Genomic DNA, 19498 nt, shown 5'->3' on the forward strand with positions numbered 1-19498 from the left:
GGGGATAACGGAGCAGCTGGGAAATGCTGGAGAGAAACTTAAAGTAAATTAAAGAGCGATGGGCCAAGCCCCCGGGAAACTGCGTTAGGCGCGGGTGTTGTTCTGGTCCCACGTCGCCCTTCTCTTTCGGAGAGAACAGGAAAACATGAGGGGCTTCCTCTCTATTTGCTCTGTGGTAATGGGAGAAGCTGCATCAGCTTGGAAAAAACTGTCACACAGTGTGGGAACTCGCTGGGTGAAAGATGAACAGCAGGAACTGTGGTAMWGCAGGCTGCACTTTGGAAATTGAGRATATTTAAAAAGCATGGATTRAATARTYCCTGTTGTGATTGGGATCCGTGTCACCGATTGACATTTGTGTAACAAATTGAGCAGTTTACTGTGGTTGTGTAGAATGAAAAGAATCTGACTCTTTATGCAGCTCTTGCAGTAGGTACTGAAAGATAATTACTGCTGGTTTGAATTATGCTCACAACATAACTTGGTGATGCTCAGCTAGAAAATATCTTCACCAGCAGGGAAATAAAGGAAAAATTGGCCTCTGCCTCACCCACCAATAAAAGTATTTATTCCCACCATGATTTTAGAACTGGGGAGACAGTAAGAGTTTATTTTGCACGTATTTTTTTAGACCAGTGAGCTCTGAGTCTGGCTTGGAAGCCTCTTCAGGGAGTTGTTTCAGCTACCTTGGGTTGAAAAGATTGGGAAGGAGGAAGTGGTGCAACTTTGCACCACTCTGTCATTTCCTAAGTCCTAAGAAATGGAAGGAAATCTATCCTGCAGCCCTTTATGGAGTCACTTTCAGACTGTGTGTAAATGCTTTGGTTCTTCTCAGTGCAGAAATTTAGAGGACACAGCAGYTTCAGATATGGGTACTCCAAAGGAGAAGGTGTTTGTAGCACTTTTTGTAGGCCACTTGCAAATTGTGTGAACTTTAGGTGTTGCTGGGAGAGACTCAAGCAGGAGGAGAGATCTCTGGAGAAGAAATGTTGAAATTTGATGTGTAAGGTCATGCCAACCACTCCAGCTGCCCTGAAAAACCAGGAGAGGTGCTGGGGAGCTGATGTGAGCTTATTTACTGCCCACTTGCTGGTGGAACTGCAGAAATAACAGTAAACTAAGATAYAGAAARCTTGTTTCTCCTCATGASAGCACAAGCATGACCCTGACTTGATGTGKAAAAGCTGCATTTGGGGATTTTGTTCCCAGTTTTAAGCTCTGCTTGCTGCTTCCCCCARATGGGCTGGTCAAGATGCTGTTCCAAGAACACCTGCAAAAACAAGGTGCTGGAGGAGAAAAACCAGTGTGAGGCTTCTCAGTCCTTCACTTTCCCAACCTTTTTGTGGTGTTTGCTCTGCAGATGGTGGCGATTCCGGGAGGGGTGTTCACCATGGGCACCCACCAGCCTGAAATCCAGCAGGATGGAGAGGGGCCTGCCCGGAAAGTCCACATTAACGCCTTCTACATGGATCAGTACGAGGTCAGCAACGAGCAGTTCGAGAGATTTGTGAATTCCACTGGCTACATCACTGAGGTGAGGCACATCCTGTCATCTTGCTCTGTGCTGAGAAAATCCCCATTGAAAACCAAGACTTTTTGAAGGGGATCACAAAACTTGTTTGGGATTTGCACACTSCAGTATTTCTGATGGAAGTAGTGGAGACAAGGAATTGCCTGGCYTTGCTGTCCTGGGCTGTTTGTTGTGTTTAATAAGTGACCCCTGAACTGATGTCTGTCCTGCAGCCTGGGGGATGCTAACAGGTCTCTGCAGGGTTTTTTTGGGGTTGTTTGCTTGGGGTTTTTCAGGCCCTAGGGCTCTTTGTACCAGTACAACCAGGGTAGATTTTCCTTATTTTGGAGAGGGGGTTTAACAAACTGAGATGGCCAAGGACTCTGCAGGCTGGCTCAGCASAGCTCCTTGCTTGAGCAGAGCTTTGCCTAAGGAGGAGACAATAGCAAGTGCAATAATAATTGTGTGCATGTTCCTGGGAACAATGGAGTTAGAATATGTTCAGGTTCTTCCCAGAAAGGAGCCACCTGTGCCTGAAGCTGAGATTCCTCCTGACACTTGACTGTTCCTACGCAACTTTGACAAAACCCTGACAGCYCTTTTAGGCAAATGAAAGCCTTAGTAATGAGCAGGTCTCAAAGGAGGCACTTTGCTGCATTCACTTGATGAACTGGTTCTCATTTGGAAGGARGGATCCTCCTGGTTGGATGAAGAGCTTCTTTTGTCTACTATTTCTGTTTCTTAGCTTGATAATTACGAAAAAAAGGCTGTTTAACTATTTTGAGTTGGAACAGGGCTTGCTTGTTGCAAACAGTTATTGGGATGAGCATGTGTGTGCTGGGGTTTAAATGTGGAATCACAGAATGTCCTCAGCTGGAAGGGGCCCCCAAGGACCATCAGTTCAACCCCCAGCCTTGCACAAATACCCCAACAATCCCTCCCTGTGGGACAATCCCACTGTCCAAACTCTCCTGGAGCTCTGGCAGGTAGAACTGCATCATGTGGGGTCTCACTCAGACTTCATGGCTCACTTTCTTACACTTCCTCCTTTTTTTTCCTCTTGGTATAATGTACTGTCATTGATTGAAATTATTTATATTTTTATTCTTTCAGCTTTATGTAATGCTGAATATAATGACTGAAATACTTTTAACTGTTGTAGCAGCACTTTAAACATGGTAATAGTGACGATRGAACAGTAAGTCACAAGGCTGAAGTCTTTTATTGTGATTCCCAAGGGAAAAATAAGAGGAATGAAACATCTCCTTCCRTGTTAGATTGATGACTGTAGCATTTGAAAGCAGCTGGGACAATCAGAACTGCATTTCTAATTAATAAAAGTAAAAACGTGCAGAAGCTCAGTGAGCTGCCATCTGCCTAGTGGCTGCTGAATAACAACAACATCCAGACAAAAAAAAAAAAATCTCTTCTTTTCTGTTCCAAAACAGCTTCCTTGAAAGGGAACTCAAATTCTCTGTTAGAGTTTGTTTGGTCARAGGTTGGATTCAATGTACTTGGAGGTCTTYTCCARYSCTAATGATTCTCTGAGTTTCCTTATCCTTGATAAAATGAAGCAGTAAATGTTGAGTGTGGTTCTAACAATACCATTCTTTTGATGAAATAATGGTTGAATCCTTTGTTCTTTCCATAGGCAGAGAAGTTTGGTGACTCCTTTGTGTTTGAGGGGATGCTGAGTGAAGCAGTGAAGGCTGACATCCACCAAGCAGTGAGTAACACAGCAGGGTGARACTCCCTGAGCTACCCCTGCACTATGTTAACACGTATAGCAGGGATAACTAAACTGTCTGATGTCCCAAAAAACACGTCCAAAATGGGGATTACAGAGGGGTGTTTGACCTGGAGTTGCGGACTAAAGTAGGGAGGATTTGCAGTCTGTACTCTGTCCTTTTTCTTTAAAAAACTATTAAAAATGTCTATTCCTGATTAGCAAAAGTTGGTATCAACTATATGTTGTGAGTGGCTGAAGTTTATGGTGTTTCCTCCTTCTCTGTAGAAGATCCTGTGTTCATTTGCTGCTTTTTCAGCTCCCCTCATCCCCCTGGGCAACGTGTTCCTGGGAGGGGCAGTGCTGACTGCACTGGGGCTGATCCAATTTTCCTGTGCAGTGCAAGTGAATATTGCTTTTAAAAGGAAGTTAGTTCTGTAGTAAATCTTCCCTGCCCTCCCTTTCCTCTTTTTTTTTCTGCTATGGCTGTGTTGCTGAGCCTTTCTCAGGCTTCATTTACCTCCTCGTTGACCTTAACAGGTCAGGTCCCCTTTGCAGCTCTTGACACATAAGCAGATTGTGTCCTGTTGTCTCTGGATTGCTTGATCTGCTCTAAGCACAGGTTTGGACAAAGTGACCTCCTGAGGTCCCCTCCTGTCAGAATTATCCTCAGCTCTGATGAGCACAGTTTAATTTTTGTTTTCAAGGGGCAGACTGAGAGATGGGAGCTTTTAGGAAGCCCTGAGTGAGTGCTGTGAGGGACTGGCAAAGAACGTGGGATTTGGGTTCCTCCTGCCAGGGAAGGAAGATTACAAGTGCAGTTTGTAATCTTTTAATTCAGGACTAACATTTGTGCCCTGTGAGAGATAAGAAGACTAAATTACAGTTCCCACCACCAGTATAACTGATGTTAAATCCACCCATGGATTTRTTCTACCTTAATAAAAATAATAATAAATACAAATAAAAATGGATGGTTCATCCCATCTTCTCAACAGTCAGTATTTCAGAAATTCTTTCTCCTGTGTAGTTCTGTGATGCAGAAATCCCTAAATCAGGTTTTCTGTTTCAAAATAAACAAACCCCAAGAATGCTGCTGTAAGCTCAGCCTTGGCTATTTTGTAAACAGTGTTGGGAACCACTTTCCTGAGTRTGTCAGCCAAATTTCCAAGTGTTGGCTGCAGTGCTCACAGGACAAGTGTTATGCCAGAGACCTGGAATGCAGCCCAAACTGGTCCTTTTGGCTGCTGCTTTCTGAAGGTTTTCTGGAATTGCTAAAAGTAAATTTGCTGTTGAAAGTAAACTTCAATCATAACTATCACCATGAAAAGCAGAAATAAGATATAAATATTGGTGTGTTAAAATGAAAATCCCTCCAGCCAAATCAATGGGAGAAGGKACTGTGGTTTTCCTTTGCCTCAGGAGTGTTTTGAGAAGGATTTTCTCCTGTGGGAGCGCGGGGATGTGAAATGCAAATGTGAATATAGGGGAAGAGCACCAGGAATGTACATTTTGTGGGCAGTATTTCATATGCAGTGAAATAACTGGGGAAAGGTGAAAGAGGAGATAGCAAAYGAAATAAATGAACTGTGTGTCTGGTGGGGGTTTTGCTCTGTTTGGCCACTTTGCCTTCTCCAGTTTTTACAGCAGATTTCTCAGAGCCATTGGCTGCTGGGGCTGGTGGCAGCTGATGCAGGAGTGATCCAGCTGAGCACGTAGGGTGATTGTTGGAGCTCTGGGTGTGCCTTTCCTGGAGGTGAGGTGGGCTCCCAGATAGCCACTGACAGGAATGTGGGCTGGCCTCAACCTCTGGAAGGGAAGCAGTAAAAAGGGGTGTAGCAGCCAGTGATGGAATTGTTACAGATTTCTGGGAGCTCAAGTTTTCATTTTGGCCTCCCAAGTTTGTGGTGGCCACGTGGCAGAGAGGGAGGATTTAGTGCTGCACCAGATGAGGGTGTTACTGATGGAGCTGGGGAGGGCTCCTGCAAATGGAAACGGTTTTGTGGGCGAGGGTGGAGGGTCCTTTGAAGCTGAAAAGCTTTGTGTGGGTTTAAAAAGTTTTGAGAGCTTCACATTTTAAATTCTTCACATGTAGCCTGGAGAAGAGAAGGTTCTGGAGAGAACTTAGAGCCACTTCAGTGTCTAAAGGGGCTCCAAAAGAGATGGACAAGGTGGGTGGCACTGATGGGCTTTAAGATCCCTTCCAACCCAAACCATTCTGGGATTCCATTTTATTCTGAGGGGATTTGAGAGCTCTTGCCAAGAACTGCAGGAGTTTTCTTTGCTCTCCAGGTTCCGTGGAAAAGGGAAGCAGGATGGCAGAGCAGGAGTTCAGCATCAGTCTTTGCATGCTGGAGAATAGTGGGAACATTGTTATTCTTGGCTTGTGGAAGGCAGAAAAATTAATTTTCRCTTCAAGGCCAGATAAATTCTGCACTGCAGAGCCTGAAAGCATACAAATGTGTGTGCTGCCTTTGTCTGTAAGGGTATGGAATTTTGGGGCTGGAATGCAATGGAATTGGTTCACTGGCAGCTTGAGCAAACATAAGCTCTGGCCAATCCAGAACTATGGGATGCTACTTTCATCCCTRTTTGTATGGAAATCTCTGCAGTGGCCTGGAGCTGTGCTATTCACCTATTGCATAATCCCATGTTTCCCCCAAATTGAAGCATTCTGCAGTTCAGCTGAACATTTCAGATGGCTGCTGAGAGCAGTGCAGTTGCAGGTGGGACAGCAGTGCCAGTGTGGGCAGGCTGAGCTATTCCTCACAGCCCCCAGTGCTTCAGCTCTTCCCTACAAGGAGCTGGGAARATGGAGCTATTGAACTGTTCATCTGGGGGTTTTTGTGCTCTACTCCCACTGCTGGGATAAAGAGGGATGTGCGGGAATTCTCCCTGGAATTGCCTAGTCCATGTTTATCAGAACAAACTGCAGCTGTGAAGCAGGGKATGGTTTGTGCCTCAGGCTGGGGATAAGTCCGTGCACATCTCGTTTCTTTAAAGCTCGTGTTGCCTTGGTTATTGGAAAAAAATGACCAGTTTGAGTGCAGATTTAGATGTTGGCTGGACTTCCTAGACTTCCAGAGGTGTCTGCCTTTACCAGGAGTATCAGTTCCTCAAAAGAAGCTTCTTTTGATTCCAAAATTTGCACTTAATGAATCTTGCTGGATTTTAGCATGACATATTTGTRGTTATTTTTCTTGGAGAATAAACAGGGCTGTGAAGTTTTACAATGTCTGAACTGAAGTTCAATGACCTTTCCTTATGCAAAGGAAAAGGTTCCTTCATAAAAGTAAAGTGCTTGTTTCCAATCAAGTCTGAAATATTTTCTGTATCTAATGAACTTATAAAGCAAAAATAAATATATTTTAAAGCTGCTGCTTTTCCTTTGTGTGCAGTTTGAAACTACTGTAAATACTGGGATTTGAGGCAGATAATATCRATATTCAATATTAAACAAATTCCCTTGTTGCTTCCATTTCTGAGCTCATGAGGGAGGCCAGTAACATTAAAAAATAAGAGTGAGAACAGATTCTTCTGTAATTAGAGCTTTGGGGGAGCTGGGACTTTTAATTGATAGAATAAATAGCAGGGGAATTGCAGGAGCTGGCAAAATCAGGTTTTCACAGAATCCCAGGCTGGCTGGGGCTGGGAGGCACCTCTGGAGTTCCTTTAGTCCAACCCCTGATGCAGGTGTGAGTTATCTGCTGGACAAATACTGTGCTGATGGTGACTTTGGTTGTGTGTGACTGATCAGTYCTTGTCCATAATTACAGCAGGTTTGTTCTCTGCAGGGACAATGAAGTGGATCCATTGCACAGTAATCATTTTTATTTCTTAAACTTCTCACCCTCCTTAAAATGTTCCATTTTCTGYCTGCTTCTTTCCTCAGTAGTTCATTAATCAGCTGCACAGGCTTTAGGATCTGGCTTAGAGGTGAAAAAACTGACAAGAGATTTATGTGTATCTGCCTTACATGGATAAAATAAAACCTCATCCAAAATTATGTTCTTTACTGAATAACTAATTTTTTCTCACGTCCTACCAATGCTAGGAAWATGCTTTCAGATATTAAAGATGTGCAGAGCTTAACACCATCTGATTCAAACAAGTGGTAACCTATTGAGTCAGCTTCTGAATTAAAGTATTTTTTTATGAACCCACCACTTAATTAATGATTCTTAAAGTATTTTTTACACTGGGCTACTTTTCACTTAAATTCTCTTTTCAGAGAGAGTTTTCAGATTCTGAAATTGCTGGAGTTCTTACACTGCAGTAACTTTTGTGTGTTCCAGCTGTTTCTCCTGACCTGGTGTAAGGCTTTGCTACATTAAAATTAGAATGCTGGAGCACAAAAAAGATGATGTTTGGTGCCACATGTCTGGACAACAGCATGAATTTGTCATCATCTTGTGGGCCTGATTTAGGGTTCAAATCTGCAGCTTTGTTATTTCAAGGGACTTGCTTCTTAGAAATGTTGGAGTTGAAGCCAAGATGAGCTGCTCCGCTGAGTTTATTTTTGGTAATTTTTGTAATACATAAATCTGATTTGAATTTGAGATTTGCTCYTCAAGTGGGGGTTGTTTTTCTCGAATGTGCCCAGTGCCATGTTAATGCAGGACTAAAATGTTTTTATGGCTGTTGGCTGGGAGTTGGGTGGCTTTGAGATGTTTTTTAGGCATTGCCCTACTGCAGTACCAGGGTAATGCTGACAATGAAACTCACTCTGTGATATTCCCCACTCTTAAATTATTTTTCTGCATAGATTCAAGGAAGGAATTTTCCTCGAGGTAATTGTGAAGTAGTTTAAAAATCTTGACATCACGAGGTAATGGAGCAATTAAAGTTAGGCTGTCCCAGCCCACTTGGARAAGAAAATGGAATACTTAGAATGAGTTCTATGCAGGCTGTTAGTGGGAGTTGAGGCTTCAGCTCTGCAAATTGCTCCACCCCAGTGCACAGCTCGTGGGTCGGAATTAATTGTTCAAGCTCTTCCCGGTGTTACCACACTGGGCTCTCTTTTCACAGTGCTCCCAGTCTGTGAGAAGCAGAACAAGGAGTTCTTAAACTTTAATCCTGGAGGGGAGAGCTGGATAATCCCCGTTTCCAGCTGGATCAGACCAAACCAAGCTTTTGTGCCTCTGCTTTGCTCYGGGAAGCRTTTCCCTGTGTGCAARGGAATTTCAGCTGTGTAAGGATGRCAGGGCAGGTGTGGGTAACTGGGACAGGTGACAGGCTGCAGRAATTACCCAAAAGGAAGGAGACTGGCCTCTGATTCAGGATTTTTTCAGCAGCATCTGCTGCTGTTTTGACGGCAGGAATCTGTTGCCAGCGCACAGAACATGTTTCGGAGGGAAGCAGAACGGGAAGTGTTATGAAAGTAACTAAGCTCATTAATGCCAAGAGAGGGCTTGGCTGTATTAACTGTGATGTTGTAATATCTCTGTCTAATTAGCTCTTCTGCTAATTAGATTTAGAGCAATTAAAAGCTTTAAAAACTTGTGAGAAGCTCTGTGAGAGGACTAGATTTCAGGTGCACAACTTGAGGAAGGAGCAGCTGGGTGCCTTAGATCAGTCCCCAGTTKGTTGCTGCAGGCTCTCGGTGGTCTCTGCTCGTGATTCCTGTGCCAGCCCTGGGTGTGTGGCTCCTGTGGAGCTCTGGGTGTTGTGCAGAGCCTGGCAGCCATTTGGTGCTCAGCTCAKCAGAGCCACAACCAGGAGCTGTGCACACGCGGTGCTCTCCCGTGGAGAGACGACATTTTTCTTGGGGTAAAATAAACCAGCCTGATTGAAAGCATCTGCTTTTTCTTKTGCATCACAAAAATGTTTTCCAAAATTAAAGTAATCTAAAGTGTAAATCATTGCAGTCTCCCGCRGAGATGTTTTTATCCAAAACCCAGCAGTTTCATTTACAAAAATATGTTGTGCTTCGAAACTGTCGGAATCTTTCTGGTGATCTTTCAGATTTTACCTTTAGCAAATAATTCTGCTGCTCTTTTATTTTCCTTAAATAGCTTTAACATGCTAATTTTGGATTTCTGTTCTATTTTCAATATAGCTTAAAGGTCAAACCTCAATATGGGCAAGGAATTGGTTAAATCAGACTAGTTTTAAACCTCTTGACTGTAGTRTCAGTTTAGCAGCTCAGTCACTCTGAAGCTTTAGAGCTGTGAGAGTTGAGCAGARTATCTGAAGGAAGGTCCCACTTTGGGGTTTGAATGCTCAGTAACAGAGCTGTAGTTCCTGGTAAGAGACCAAACATTTCTTGTGCTTTTTGCAAAGAGTGGTGGCTCTGCTGTGGTGAGAATAACCTGGGCTTTGTTAGACCCTGAGTCAGAATTGGGGTTGGCGTTGTTGATTTATGTGCTTGTCATGCTGGGGAGGTCAGAAAGGATCTGTAAAAACTCTCATTGCTTTAGTTGTGTGCCTGGGGGTCCCTCTGAGGGGGACAGCAGGTCTGGGTCAGCAGCAGGCTGCTGGGAGCATCTTTGTTTCTTTGGTGCTTAACACTMAGATGTTCTCCTTGGAAGGGAGAGTGCCCAAACCCAGCCTGGAGGAGCCCTGCAGCCCCTTCAGGGATTGCAGAGCCTTTCCCCAGGCCTCCCAAAAGCTCTGGGCTCTGCAGCTGAGCTGAAACAGCTCTGCAGCTTCAGTCCAGGATTGCTGATGCTTTATATTGAGCTTTTAGATGCCCAGATGTGCTGTAGGCAGAATCTGTGTGTGCTGAGAGGGGAACAGGGGAAGGCTGTCAGGGGAGTTGGATATCCCCCAGGATAAAGTGGGTTTGGGCACTTCTGTTGGATCTCCTGAAACATCCAAGTGAGGGATCTGATGTGTAGTTTGGAYCAGAGTTTGCATAACAATTGATGTGTGACACAGATCATCTTTTCTCCACACACGTATCATTGAATGTTAAATACTCTTCCTGTTGAAGGATGCAGCTTCCTCCTTAGAAGGTAAAATTGTTTGACCAGACTGGTTCTGGGTTTCCTAAATACCAGCTTGCAATGACTTCCTGGACTTTGCTCTGAAGGTTTGGTGAGTTAAAGGATAACACTCTTGGCACTTTTCCTACCTGTGTGAATAACACTKGACCAAGAAGGTCTAGGACTAATCAGATACTTGGTTGTTTACCTCCTAAAGCATTCCAGGCTCATTTCCTTTGATTTTTGYTCTTTATAGACATTATCTCTGTAGTAGGAGTATTTTGGAAGCTGCTGGAATAAACCCACTGTTGAYGGGTGGCATAAATGTTCTTTTTTTGCCTCAGTGAAGGCCCCATTATTAAAAYAAGTATTTCTAAGTGAACATGAATCAGAACACAACAGCTAAGCATGACCTTCTCTGCTTTGAAGTAAGCTTAATAGAGGAAATCCTTAAAACCTTCCRGAAACAACTCCTTGGCATTGAAGAACCAAATTTGTGTCTTCTGGTTTGATGTCTGCTTTGCTACTGAGGATTTTGGCTGTATGATGTTTCTCATCAAACCAACTGGGTAAAAAAAAAAAAGAGAGAAAAGGCTTCATGCTTCACTTCCCTTGTGTGGTTCTTCTGTCTCCACCTTCTGGAAGCTGAGAGCAAATAATTTAAAATCAGCTTAGTGGGTTAATGACCTGGAAAGCAAATGTGTCGCAAGATGTGTGTTTGACCTCAGTTAAAGGGCATCATAGGGGGTTGTTTCAGCTGTGTCAAAACACTGAGTYCAGGGAGCAAATAATTGGGGTGAAAATGCTCTTTAGGCCAAAACTGTATTTTTTTTATCCTCTTTGCAGACCATGTCAAACTGAAGTCAGCCAGGAGGTTAAATTGGTACAGGCCCAGGCTGGTTTGGGTTGGAAGGGACATTAAAGCCCCTTGTCACCTGGTGACTTTTCAGAAAATCCCTTAGCTGGGAATTGAAGTGTCCTTCCCTGGTGCTCTTGTCCTTTTGCAGGTGGCAGCTGCTCCCTGGTGGTTGCCTGTGAAAGGGGCCAGCTGGAGGCACCCTGAGGGCCCTGACTCCAGCATCTCCAGCAGGTGAGCCATGAGCAGCATTCCATCAAAATGACAGTGCTGCTGGATATCCCTGCAGCTCCCATCAGAAATGGGGTTCATTTACTTAYCTGTTTGCTGCTGCTGCTTTTGGGACTGTTCTCCCATTTCCTGCTGTGTTTAGTGCAGCATTCCATGGTTGTGGTCAATGATGGAGTGCAGGAAGATCTGTCAGGAGCAGGCTGAAATGAGTCTCAGTGTTTGCTGCTCACATTTGTGAAACACAGCAGATCTTCCACGGGGCAGAAACTTCTGGTTTGGAGAGCAAGAATAAATCCTCCCTGTGTGCACACTGCAGGAGTCTGGGCACTGTGAACTCCTCCATGTGRGATTTGGGAGCCTCTTTCTCTGGCAGCAGCAGACYGAAGAGTTTTGTGGGTTTTTACTGTATTATGGTTTGGTGGGAAATCTGCTGTGACTTTATCTAGAGCCTCTAAATGCTTTGGAAAATTCTTCTTTTTCTTATAGTTAGTGCCACGCTCTACCTACATGAACCCTGAGAYTTGCTGATCCTTGTCTTCATGCAATTGCTTTCCACCCTRAGTGGAATTTTAGGCCTAGAAAATYAAACCACCATCTTCATTTGAGACCTCTTMGATTGTAACTGCTCCTCTCACCAGGCAGGTGTCAGTGAAGTTAGCACTTTGTCAACTCGTGAAAGTTTCTAACAGCAATTTGAAATAATCTCAGACTCCCTAGCCTAGATCTAGTAGGTGCTGGCATGTTTTTGAGTCCTCTAAGGACAGGACTTTGTTAGTGCACCATCATCTGATGGCTGAAGTGCTCGGTAACGAGTTGTCTGTTCTCCAAGGGCAAGGAAAGAATTATCTGAGGCAAAAATAGAGATAATAGCTGGAGGCGTTGTTAGGGGGAGACAGGAATCGAGGTCAGAGGCAGCAGACAGGAGCTGGAAACCTGCCATGAAATTCTGGGCTTGTGCAAGGGTGGTGCAAACCTGGCCTGGCAYGGCTGCTGGGAGCCTGCCACGTGGAGGTGGCCTCCTGGATTAACAGGGAAATGTTGGCTTCTTAAATGGGGCAGGAAAGAGAGTTTATGGGAAGTTYTCATCTCCTGGACCAGTACCCCCAGCTCTGGAAGCATTTCCTTGTTGGAAGCTTTGATGTGGAGGATTTTGCATAAGTGCAAGAATGCCTAGGCAATTTCTCTGTCTTTTTCTGGAAAAAGAGACAAGGATTTTAATGCCAGTCCTGGARCCAAACCCCATTCAAGATGGGAGCTCTTGTGTAAAGTGTGAACTGCTTAAAGCACCCAAAGAAAATCACTCCCAGCTAAATTTCTGCACTCAGTATCCTGGACTGGGTGTTGCTGCAAAAGCTGGTGTTGGTAAGGCTCTTCCTCATGTCAGCTCTCCCTCARAACTCCACAGCTGATGGTGAGGAAAGGACCCAGAGCAGGAGAACAGCCACAGGGGAGTGAGGAACAATCACCATCATATTGCAGTGTGCATTTTCCTGTTGAGAATCCTGGCTGAGCTGCCCCTTGCCAGGCTGGTTTGCCGTGGTGATGCTGCTGGTCCTTTGGATTTGTGAGCTCCCAGGTTCCCACAGAAGGAACATGATGGAACAGATGAACAGAAGGAACAGATGGACAGTTCTCTGCTGGTTTGCCTGTGGTGGTGCTGCTGACCCTTTGGGTTTTTGAGCTCCCAGRTTCCCACAGAAGGCCAGGATGGACAGTTCTCTGCTGCCTCCTGTGAGAAAGCACAMACCATAAACACCTTTAACTGAACCATGAATGTCTTTAGCTGTAGAGCTGGAGGAGGGGGCAAGACGAGACAAACAGAATTGTTTCCTCTTCCTGTTCCCCTCTGCTGGCTGCATTTCCCTTCCAGATCTTGCTGCCTTTCCCTAAACAGCTTCTTTTCTGTAAAAGTCACTTGGTGCCTGTTCCAGCTGTAACTGTGACCCTGTCATTCCTGCATGCCCCTGAATGTCACATGGTGCTGTGCAGCCCTGAGCCTGCCTGGTGCCCTGAGGAGCTCATCCTGTTCCTTTTGTTTSCCAGAATGGACCATCCTGTCCTTCATGTGTCCTGGAACGATGCTGTGGCTTTCTGCACGTGGGCAGGGAAGCGTTTACCGACCGAGGCTGAGTGGGAGTACAGCTGTCGAGGGGGCCTTGAAAACAGGTACCTGAGCCTGGGGTTTGCTAAATCAGGACAAGTTGTGAGGGGTTATTACCCTCAGGGTGCTCTGCAGCCAGGCTGGGAGAGCTGGGAAGAAAAGAGAAGGCTCCAGGGAGAGCTCAGAGCTCCTGCTAGGGCCTGAAGGGGCTCCAGGAGAGCTGGAGAGGGACTGGGGACAAGGAATGGGGGGACAAGGCACAGGGAATGGCCTTCAGACTTAAGGAGGGGGGGTTTAGATTGAATATTAGGAAAAAAATATTTCTTGCAAGGGTGGTGAGGCCCTGGCACAGGGTGCCCAGAGCAGCTGTGGCTGCCCCTGGATCCCTTTGAGTGCCCAAGGCCAGGCTGGACATTGGGACTGGGAGCAGCCTGGGACAGTGGGAGGTGTCCCTACCATGGCTGGGGTGGCACTGGATGATCTTTAAGGTCCCTCCCAACCCAAACCAGTCTGAGATTCTGTTGGACAGCTGCTCTGTTTGTCTTTTCCCAGGCTTTTCCCGTGGGGCAACAAACTGCAGCCCAAAGGTCAGCACTATGCCAACATCTGGCAGGGAGAATTCCCAACCAATAACACAGCAGAGGATGGSTACAAGGGGACTGCACCTGTAAGTGTGTCTCAAAGACAACCCAGCATGTAAAAAATATTAATCTTCCTGAAATTAAGGTCTGTGCTCAGCAGGATGAACCGTGGCTGTTTTCCATCTCTGTGCTCTTTCATTTTAGATTTTAACTTACATTATATTTCACTGCAGGCTTGAGCATTATCAAGGGACACTTTTACAAGCTAATTGAAAAGTAAAGATTACTTTCATTTTAACTTCTAGTTCCTCTCAAACTGACCTCTTTTCCCCTTTTCCAGTCAATTTGTAGTCAGAAGCTGAAATACTTTCTGCCTGCTCTTCTGGCCTCATAGTTTTGGGAGCTCAAAAAAATCACACAATAGTTTAAAAAAAATTAAACTTCCCTTTTTGGGAAAAGTTGAGCCTGTCTTGTCTAACAAACAGAGTGGAATTTTAAAAGCAATTGAGAATGTGAAAGAATTATTTAATGGTAGTTAAGGAAATCCAGAAGTTTCATCAGGAGAGGAGTCTGCAGAGGCAGGAGTTGGCAGCCACCCTGGTGGGAAGGGCAATCTGGGAGCTGTGAGTGGGGTCAGGGCACTGATGCCATGCCAGATGTGTCTGGTGGTCCAGTCTCCAAAACCAGTGAGGAGATGCTGTGTCATAGTGGGAAAGGACACAGAGGTGACAGCAGTTCCTTCTTCCACCTTGTTTGAATTATGTAAAAATGTCCCAGTTCTGCTGTACTGATGTGCTGTCTGCTTTTGGGGCTCCTCCAAGGGCCCCTTCAGCCCTTGGGGTGAGGATTGAAGCCCTGCTTGTGTGGGGTGGTTACAGGAGTGCCCTGTGTTCTCTGTCTCCTGCAGGTCACTGCCTTCCCCCCCAATGGCTTTGGCCTCCACAACATGGTGGGCAATGCCTGGGAGTGGACATCTGACTGGTGGGCTGTGCACCATTCCCCACAGGAAGCTCACAACCCTGTAAGTGASACTGCCATCATCTCAAGTGCACAATTCCCTCCTTGACCTCCATCTCGCTGCTGATTACAGTGCTCTAGTGCAGTTTTTGTGTTGTTTGGTTGGTTGTTAATACCTGGTTAGCCATTGAATACTTCCAAACTGGAAGTTACTACAGAAACCAAGAACTTATGGAATGATTTCTTTAAAAAGAGGAAGGTTTTTAGTTCATTTATATTGCTACGAGCTGTGCTTATTTTACCCCTCCCAGGCAGAGAACAAACCATCATGAGTTATCCTTCTGGCTTCTGGAAGCTCCTTTAAAACTGACCATGTGACAAAGCTGAGGTTTAGGAGAAGTCAGCAGGCTCTGAGAGGTGAATCTTTGTTTTTTGTGGCAGGCAGAGGGTCCTGCAGGGTGAGCTGTGTGTGCAGTCACTGATGCTCTGTCTCTGCAGTTTCCAGTTCCATCTGCTSCAGTCCCACTYATCCAGGATGAGTAAATCTCATGACCTCACACAAAATATGACAAGTAAGGCCACATACAATTTGTCACTCAAAACCCCACCAAATGCAGTGTTGGTTATTTGCTTAAAGCTAACAAAGCACTTCCAGGGGTCCCAGTTYATTTTTACTCTTGGTAATTATTTGTGAAAGCAAGACAATAAATTATGAAAACCCCTCAACAATCTGTGTGCAGAATTCCATACATTCTTTGTAACCAATCACCAGCATACCCCAAATCTCTCAGTACTAGAAAGCTGCTTTGAAGATTTTGGGTGTTAAACTAAATATGTTAAAAAACTTTGCCTGAGCTCTGACCCTCTGGAAGAATTCAGAGTCTTTTCAGCCCAGAGAGCACATCCTATATTTAGGTTACACTGCCTTGTGCTCTGCAGAGACTGAAGAGATGGGCTCTGATAGATCTGCTGCTAATCAGTTCTAATGTCTCAGAAGATAACTGCAGCTCTGGCTATTTTGGGACACCTTTTCACACGAGGAGATTCAGTTTCCTTACCCATTTAATCAGAAAAACCTTTCAGAATTCACTTTGAAGTGCTCTGCCTCAGACATTGGATTCTGAGGATCAGTTTGCATCTGAAAAACCCTAAAAGCTTCATTGTTAACACCTGTTTTTAAATATTTTCTGAAGTGTCTGGGTTTAAAACCTCAGCAAACTCATGGAATTTAACAGAACAGAATTCACAGGACACTTGTTCCCCACCATCCTCTTAATCCAGCAGGGGGATCAGTGATGCACTGGCACCATTAACACCAAAGTGTCTCACTTTAATTAATAATTTTAATGAAGGTGCCTCACTGCAATCACAGAATGGTTTGAGTTGGAAGGACCTTGAAGCTCATCCAGTGCACSATCAGAAAGCATTTGTTTGGTGTAGTGAAAAAAATACAACTGTTTTTCATTAACCAAAAAAGTTACTACGATTTATTTTAGAAACTTTTAAAAGAACAGCCCTACTTTTATGAGCTTTGGTAATGGAATGCATAAGCAGTTGTTATTATATAATCAGACTGGAATATGGCTGTTACACTATTATAGTGCACGTTAAACTTGCTAATGTACAGTAAATTCAGTTTTATATCTGGGCTCAAAGTCTGGACAGCTCTGGCCCTTTACCCCACACAGCCAATGTCCTTCCCCTTCAGAACCAGCTGCTGCACTTCTCTAGGTCAGGCCATAAAACAATAGTGTTTAACAGAACAGAGATTTGCTTCTTTTAATCAAATGTGACCTTAATTGCTGGGCTGTGATTAGCTTTTAGTGTGGGGAAGCACAGCCAAGGCAGGTTCCTTCATTTCTATGTGCATAAGCAAATATTAACACTGCAAATGCTGATCATGTCTATTGGTTTTCTGATTTCCAGACATCTTTGCCAGTTGTTTTCTGATAAACTCTTTACCTTCAGTGGTTTTGAATGTTTTGAATGGATGATGTTTTGCAATAGAAAAGATGAATGGAGGACACTACAGCAGATTGGTGGTGAAGTGTTTCAGTGCTGCAGCCCCCCTTCAGAGGTTGTGGGGGTCAATTTAACTTAGGTTTTTTGTTACCAAATAGCCTTTGATGCTCCATTTTTGCATGGTGGAAGATATTGCTAAGATTTCATGCATTTATCATTGCCTTTGATTCACATGCTGCTCAGTGCAGGTTATCCCTTTRTAACTGCTGATATATGATGGATTTRTGGCTTTCTAACCCYAAATAAGYKTGTTCCTCTTAGTTTATCMAAGTGTCTTTGGAGCCAGTAGCACAGGTTGCTGCTCAGCACTGCAGCATTTAGGGGAAATCCTGCTCCACARCCCCATTGTTCTGCTTTGTCTTGTTCTGGTGGAACTTTTTTTAGGTCAGTTTACTCCTGGCTTCCCTTAAAATGAGATTACCGGGCTGGGTGATGACTGTGCTGGTTTGTGGCTTATCTCAGAGCAGGGACTGTGCATCCACATGCAGRTGTTATGAGGACAATTTCCAGAGGCCTTGGAGTGGGAGCAARGCTGTGCTGTGGAGGAGCACCCAGGCTGGGAACCGAGCGGATGCTGCCTCAGGGTGTGGGTTTCCTTGAGTATTTGTGTGCCATTAAATGCAGTAATAGCCAAATTCTTTTCCACACGTGGAAATTTTGGCAGTAAACATGAAACTGCTGCAGTTTGTGTGGTGAATTTTTATACAAAGTCAAACTTAGGGGGTCCAGGAGCTTTTGGAGTACCAATGTCAGCATTCAGGGTTTTCTGCCAGTCCATGGAGTTTATGTTCAGTTACAAATTCTCCTCTGGTGTAGATTCTTCTAGAACATCACCTCTGGTAATGCAGACCTGGCTGGGGGACAGCTGCAGGGTAGGACAGTGGGATCTGTGCCAGTGTAACCAAAATGGGCACAGGGGGCTCACTGAGGAAAGCTGGAGCTCATTTCCTCTCTGGTGAAATCCCCTCTTTAGGAACATCCCTGTTATCAGGTATGATCAGAAACAAGGCACTGGTGGGCAGCAGCTGGAATGTGAAATATTTGCAGCAGTGGGGAGGGAGCACAGTTACTGTCACCTGCAAATCCTGCATGGCAGAATTATTTCAAGCTGGTTCAGACACCACTGACTTYTGTTACACCACTGGAATATTTATGACTGCTCCTTCTCCCTGTCCTTACTCCCTGTAATTAGCAGTTCTTCCCTGAGTACTGACCATGTCCTCCCCTCCCCAGAAAGGGCCGTCCTCRGGCACGGACAGAGTGAAGAAAGGTGGATCCTACATGTGCCATAAGGTAACGTGGTGTTTTCRTGTTCCTCTTTCCTCTGAAAGCACTTGACCATGAAATGATCCTCTGACAGAGTTTCCTGGCAGCCTGGATGCTTGTCAAGGGGTTTCATGGAATTTGTGAAGAGCAGCACCYGATGTTCCTAAGGACCTCTTTTTGCTTAGCTTGGAATGAAAACAAGTAAGTTTTTTTACTCAGTATGGTTTTTAGATGCAGAACTTAAAATTGATGTAGGCTTCTAATGCTGTTTTCATGGTAGAGGTTGAGTGGTATTTGCCAGAGTAGGAAGTTTGGATATGACTTTGTTTTTTAAGTTTTAGAATGACTTTTGATCCAGAAAGGATATGGAGCTCTGAGTAACCTGGTCAGGTGAAAGGTGTTGCTGCCCAGGCAGTGGGTTGGGACTGGATAAGCTTYAAGGGCCCTTCCAGCCCAAATCCTTTCCTTATCCCACGATTCTGTGGTATCAGGTGTTTGCAGAGCTGGCTGGGAGATGAAGTGTTTCAGCTGAGTTGGTGGCACACCTGAAAATCCCTCAGAACAGCCTGGATGCCACCACACAGCTATGGCTCTTCACGACACAAAATCATGTTTTAAACTCTGCTCATGCAGTGCTTTAAACCCCTCATTGTACATCTGCTGTTTCATTAAAGCTGTCCTGTTCTTCCCTTGCAAAGCCTGTGGCTGGCAAATCACTCTCTTAATTAGATTACATTTTCTACAGTGAGATCCCATTTTCTACACTGATTTCCTTCTTAGGTGAAATCAATGTCAGATGTTAATTAGCAGTTTTGATTAAATTAACAGTGGAATAGGCTCTTCAGTGATGAATAACATGACCCATTTTGAAGGTTTGTGAAGATTCTAGTCTGCCCTAGTCTTTTTTTGTAGGTGATAAAACTAGGCTGTGTATCAAGACAAAAACCCAGTGAATACTGTTAGTACAAGGGCTCTTTATTAGGTGCCTGACATCTGTTCAGGCTGATCTTTCTGTGCTGTTGCTCTTCTCCCTCTCACAGCTGACAGAGGCTCAAGTTGCACATTTTTACATCCCATCCCAGAAATCTGGCATCTCATTCAGGGCCATGTTTCCAGGCAGGTGCCAGTGCCAGTCCATTCCAGCRGGGCAGTAGCACATGGATACATAGCTCAGGGTAGGGAAGCAGAATGGTTCTTTTAGCTTTCTCCCAGTGCAGGAGATATTATCAGCTCACACTTTCTCAGACACTTTGCCTGTGTAGGATTCCCTCATTTCCAATGCAGTGATTTCCACCATATCAGTTCATTGATCTGTCCCACAG

General features: G+C 44.7%; 1 protein-coding gene across 2 annotated transcripts in view; it reads left to right on the top strand.

The window, feature by feature from the left end:
• The window catches only part of SUMF1 (sulfatase modifying factor 1), a 21897-nt gene that overhangs the window by 530 nt on the left and 1869 nt on the right, over positions 1–19498 (top strand). The window contains exons 2-8 of one of the 2 annotated variants that reach the window (XR_008966140.1): positions 1361–1534; positions 3162–3236; positions 11170–11252; positions 13293–13415; positions 13903–14017; positions 14839–14952; positions 18242–18377. Coding sequence is in view for 1 of the 2 variants with exons in the window: in XM_057378256.1 (XP_057234239.1) it covers positions 1361–1534; positions 3162–3236; positions 11170–11252; positions 13293–13415; positions 13903–14017; positions 14839–14952; positions 18144–18203 (744 nt within the window). In the remaining variant the exon portion in view is untranslated. Of the gene's footprint in view, positions 1–1360; positions 1535–3161; positions 3237–11169; positions 11253–13292; positions 13416–13902; positions 14018–14838; positions 14953–18143; positions 18204–18241; positions 18378–19498 lie in introns of both variants that reach the window. The other variant, XM_057378256.1, reaches the window with a different exon arrangement.

This window comes from Malurus melanocephalus, unplaced genomic scaffold, assembly GCF_030028575.1.
Source record: "Malurus melanocephalus ecotype Western Australia unplaced genomic scaffold, MMel_1.1 scaffold_351, whole genome shotgun sequence".
Taxonomy (NCBI): Eukaryota; Metazoa; Chordata; class Aves; order Passeriformes; family Maluridae; genus Malurus; species Malurus melanocephalus.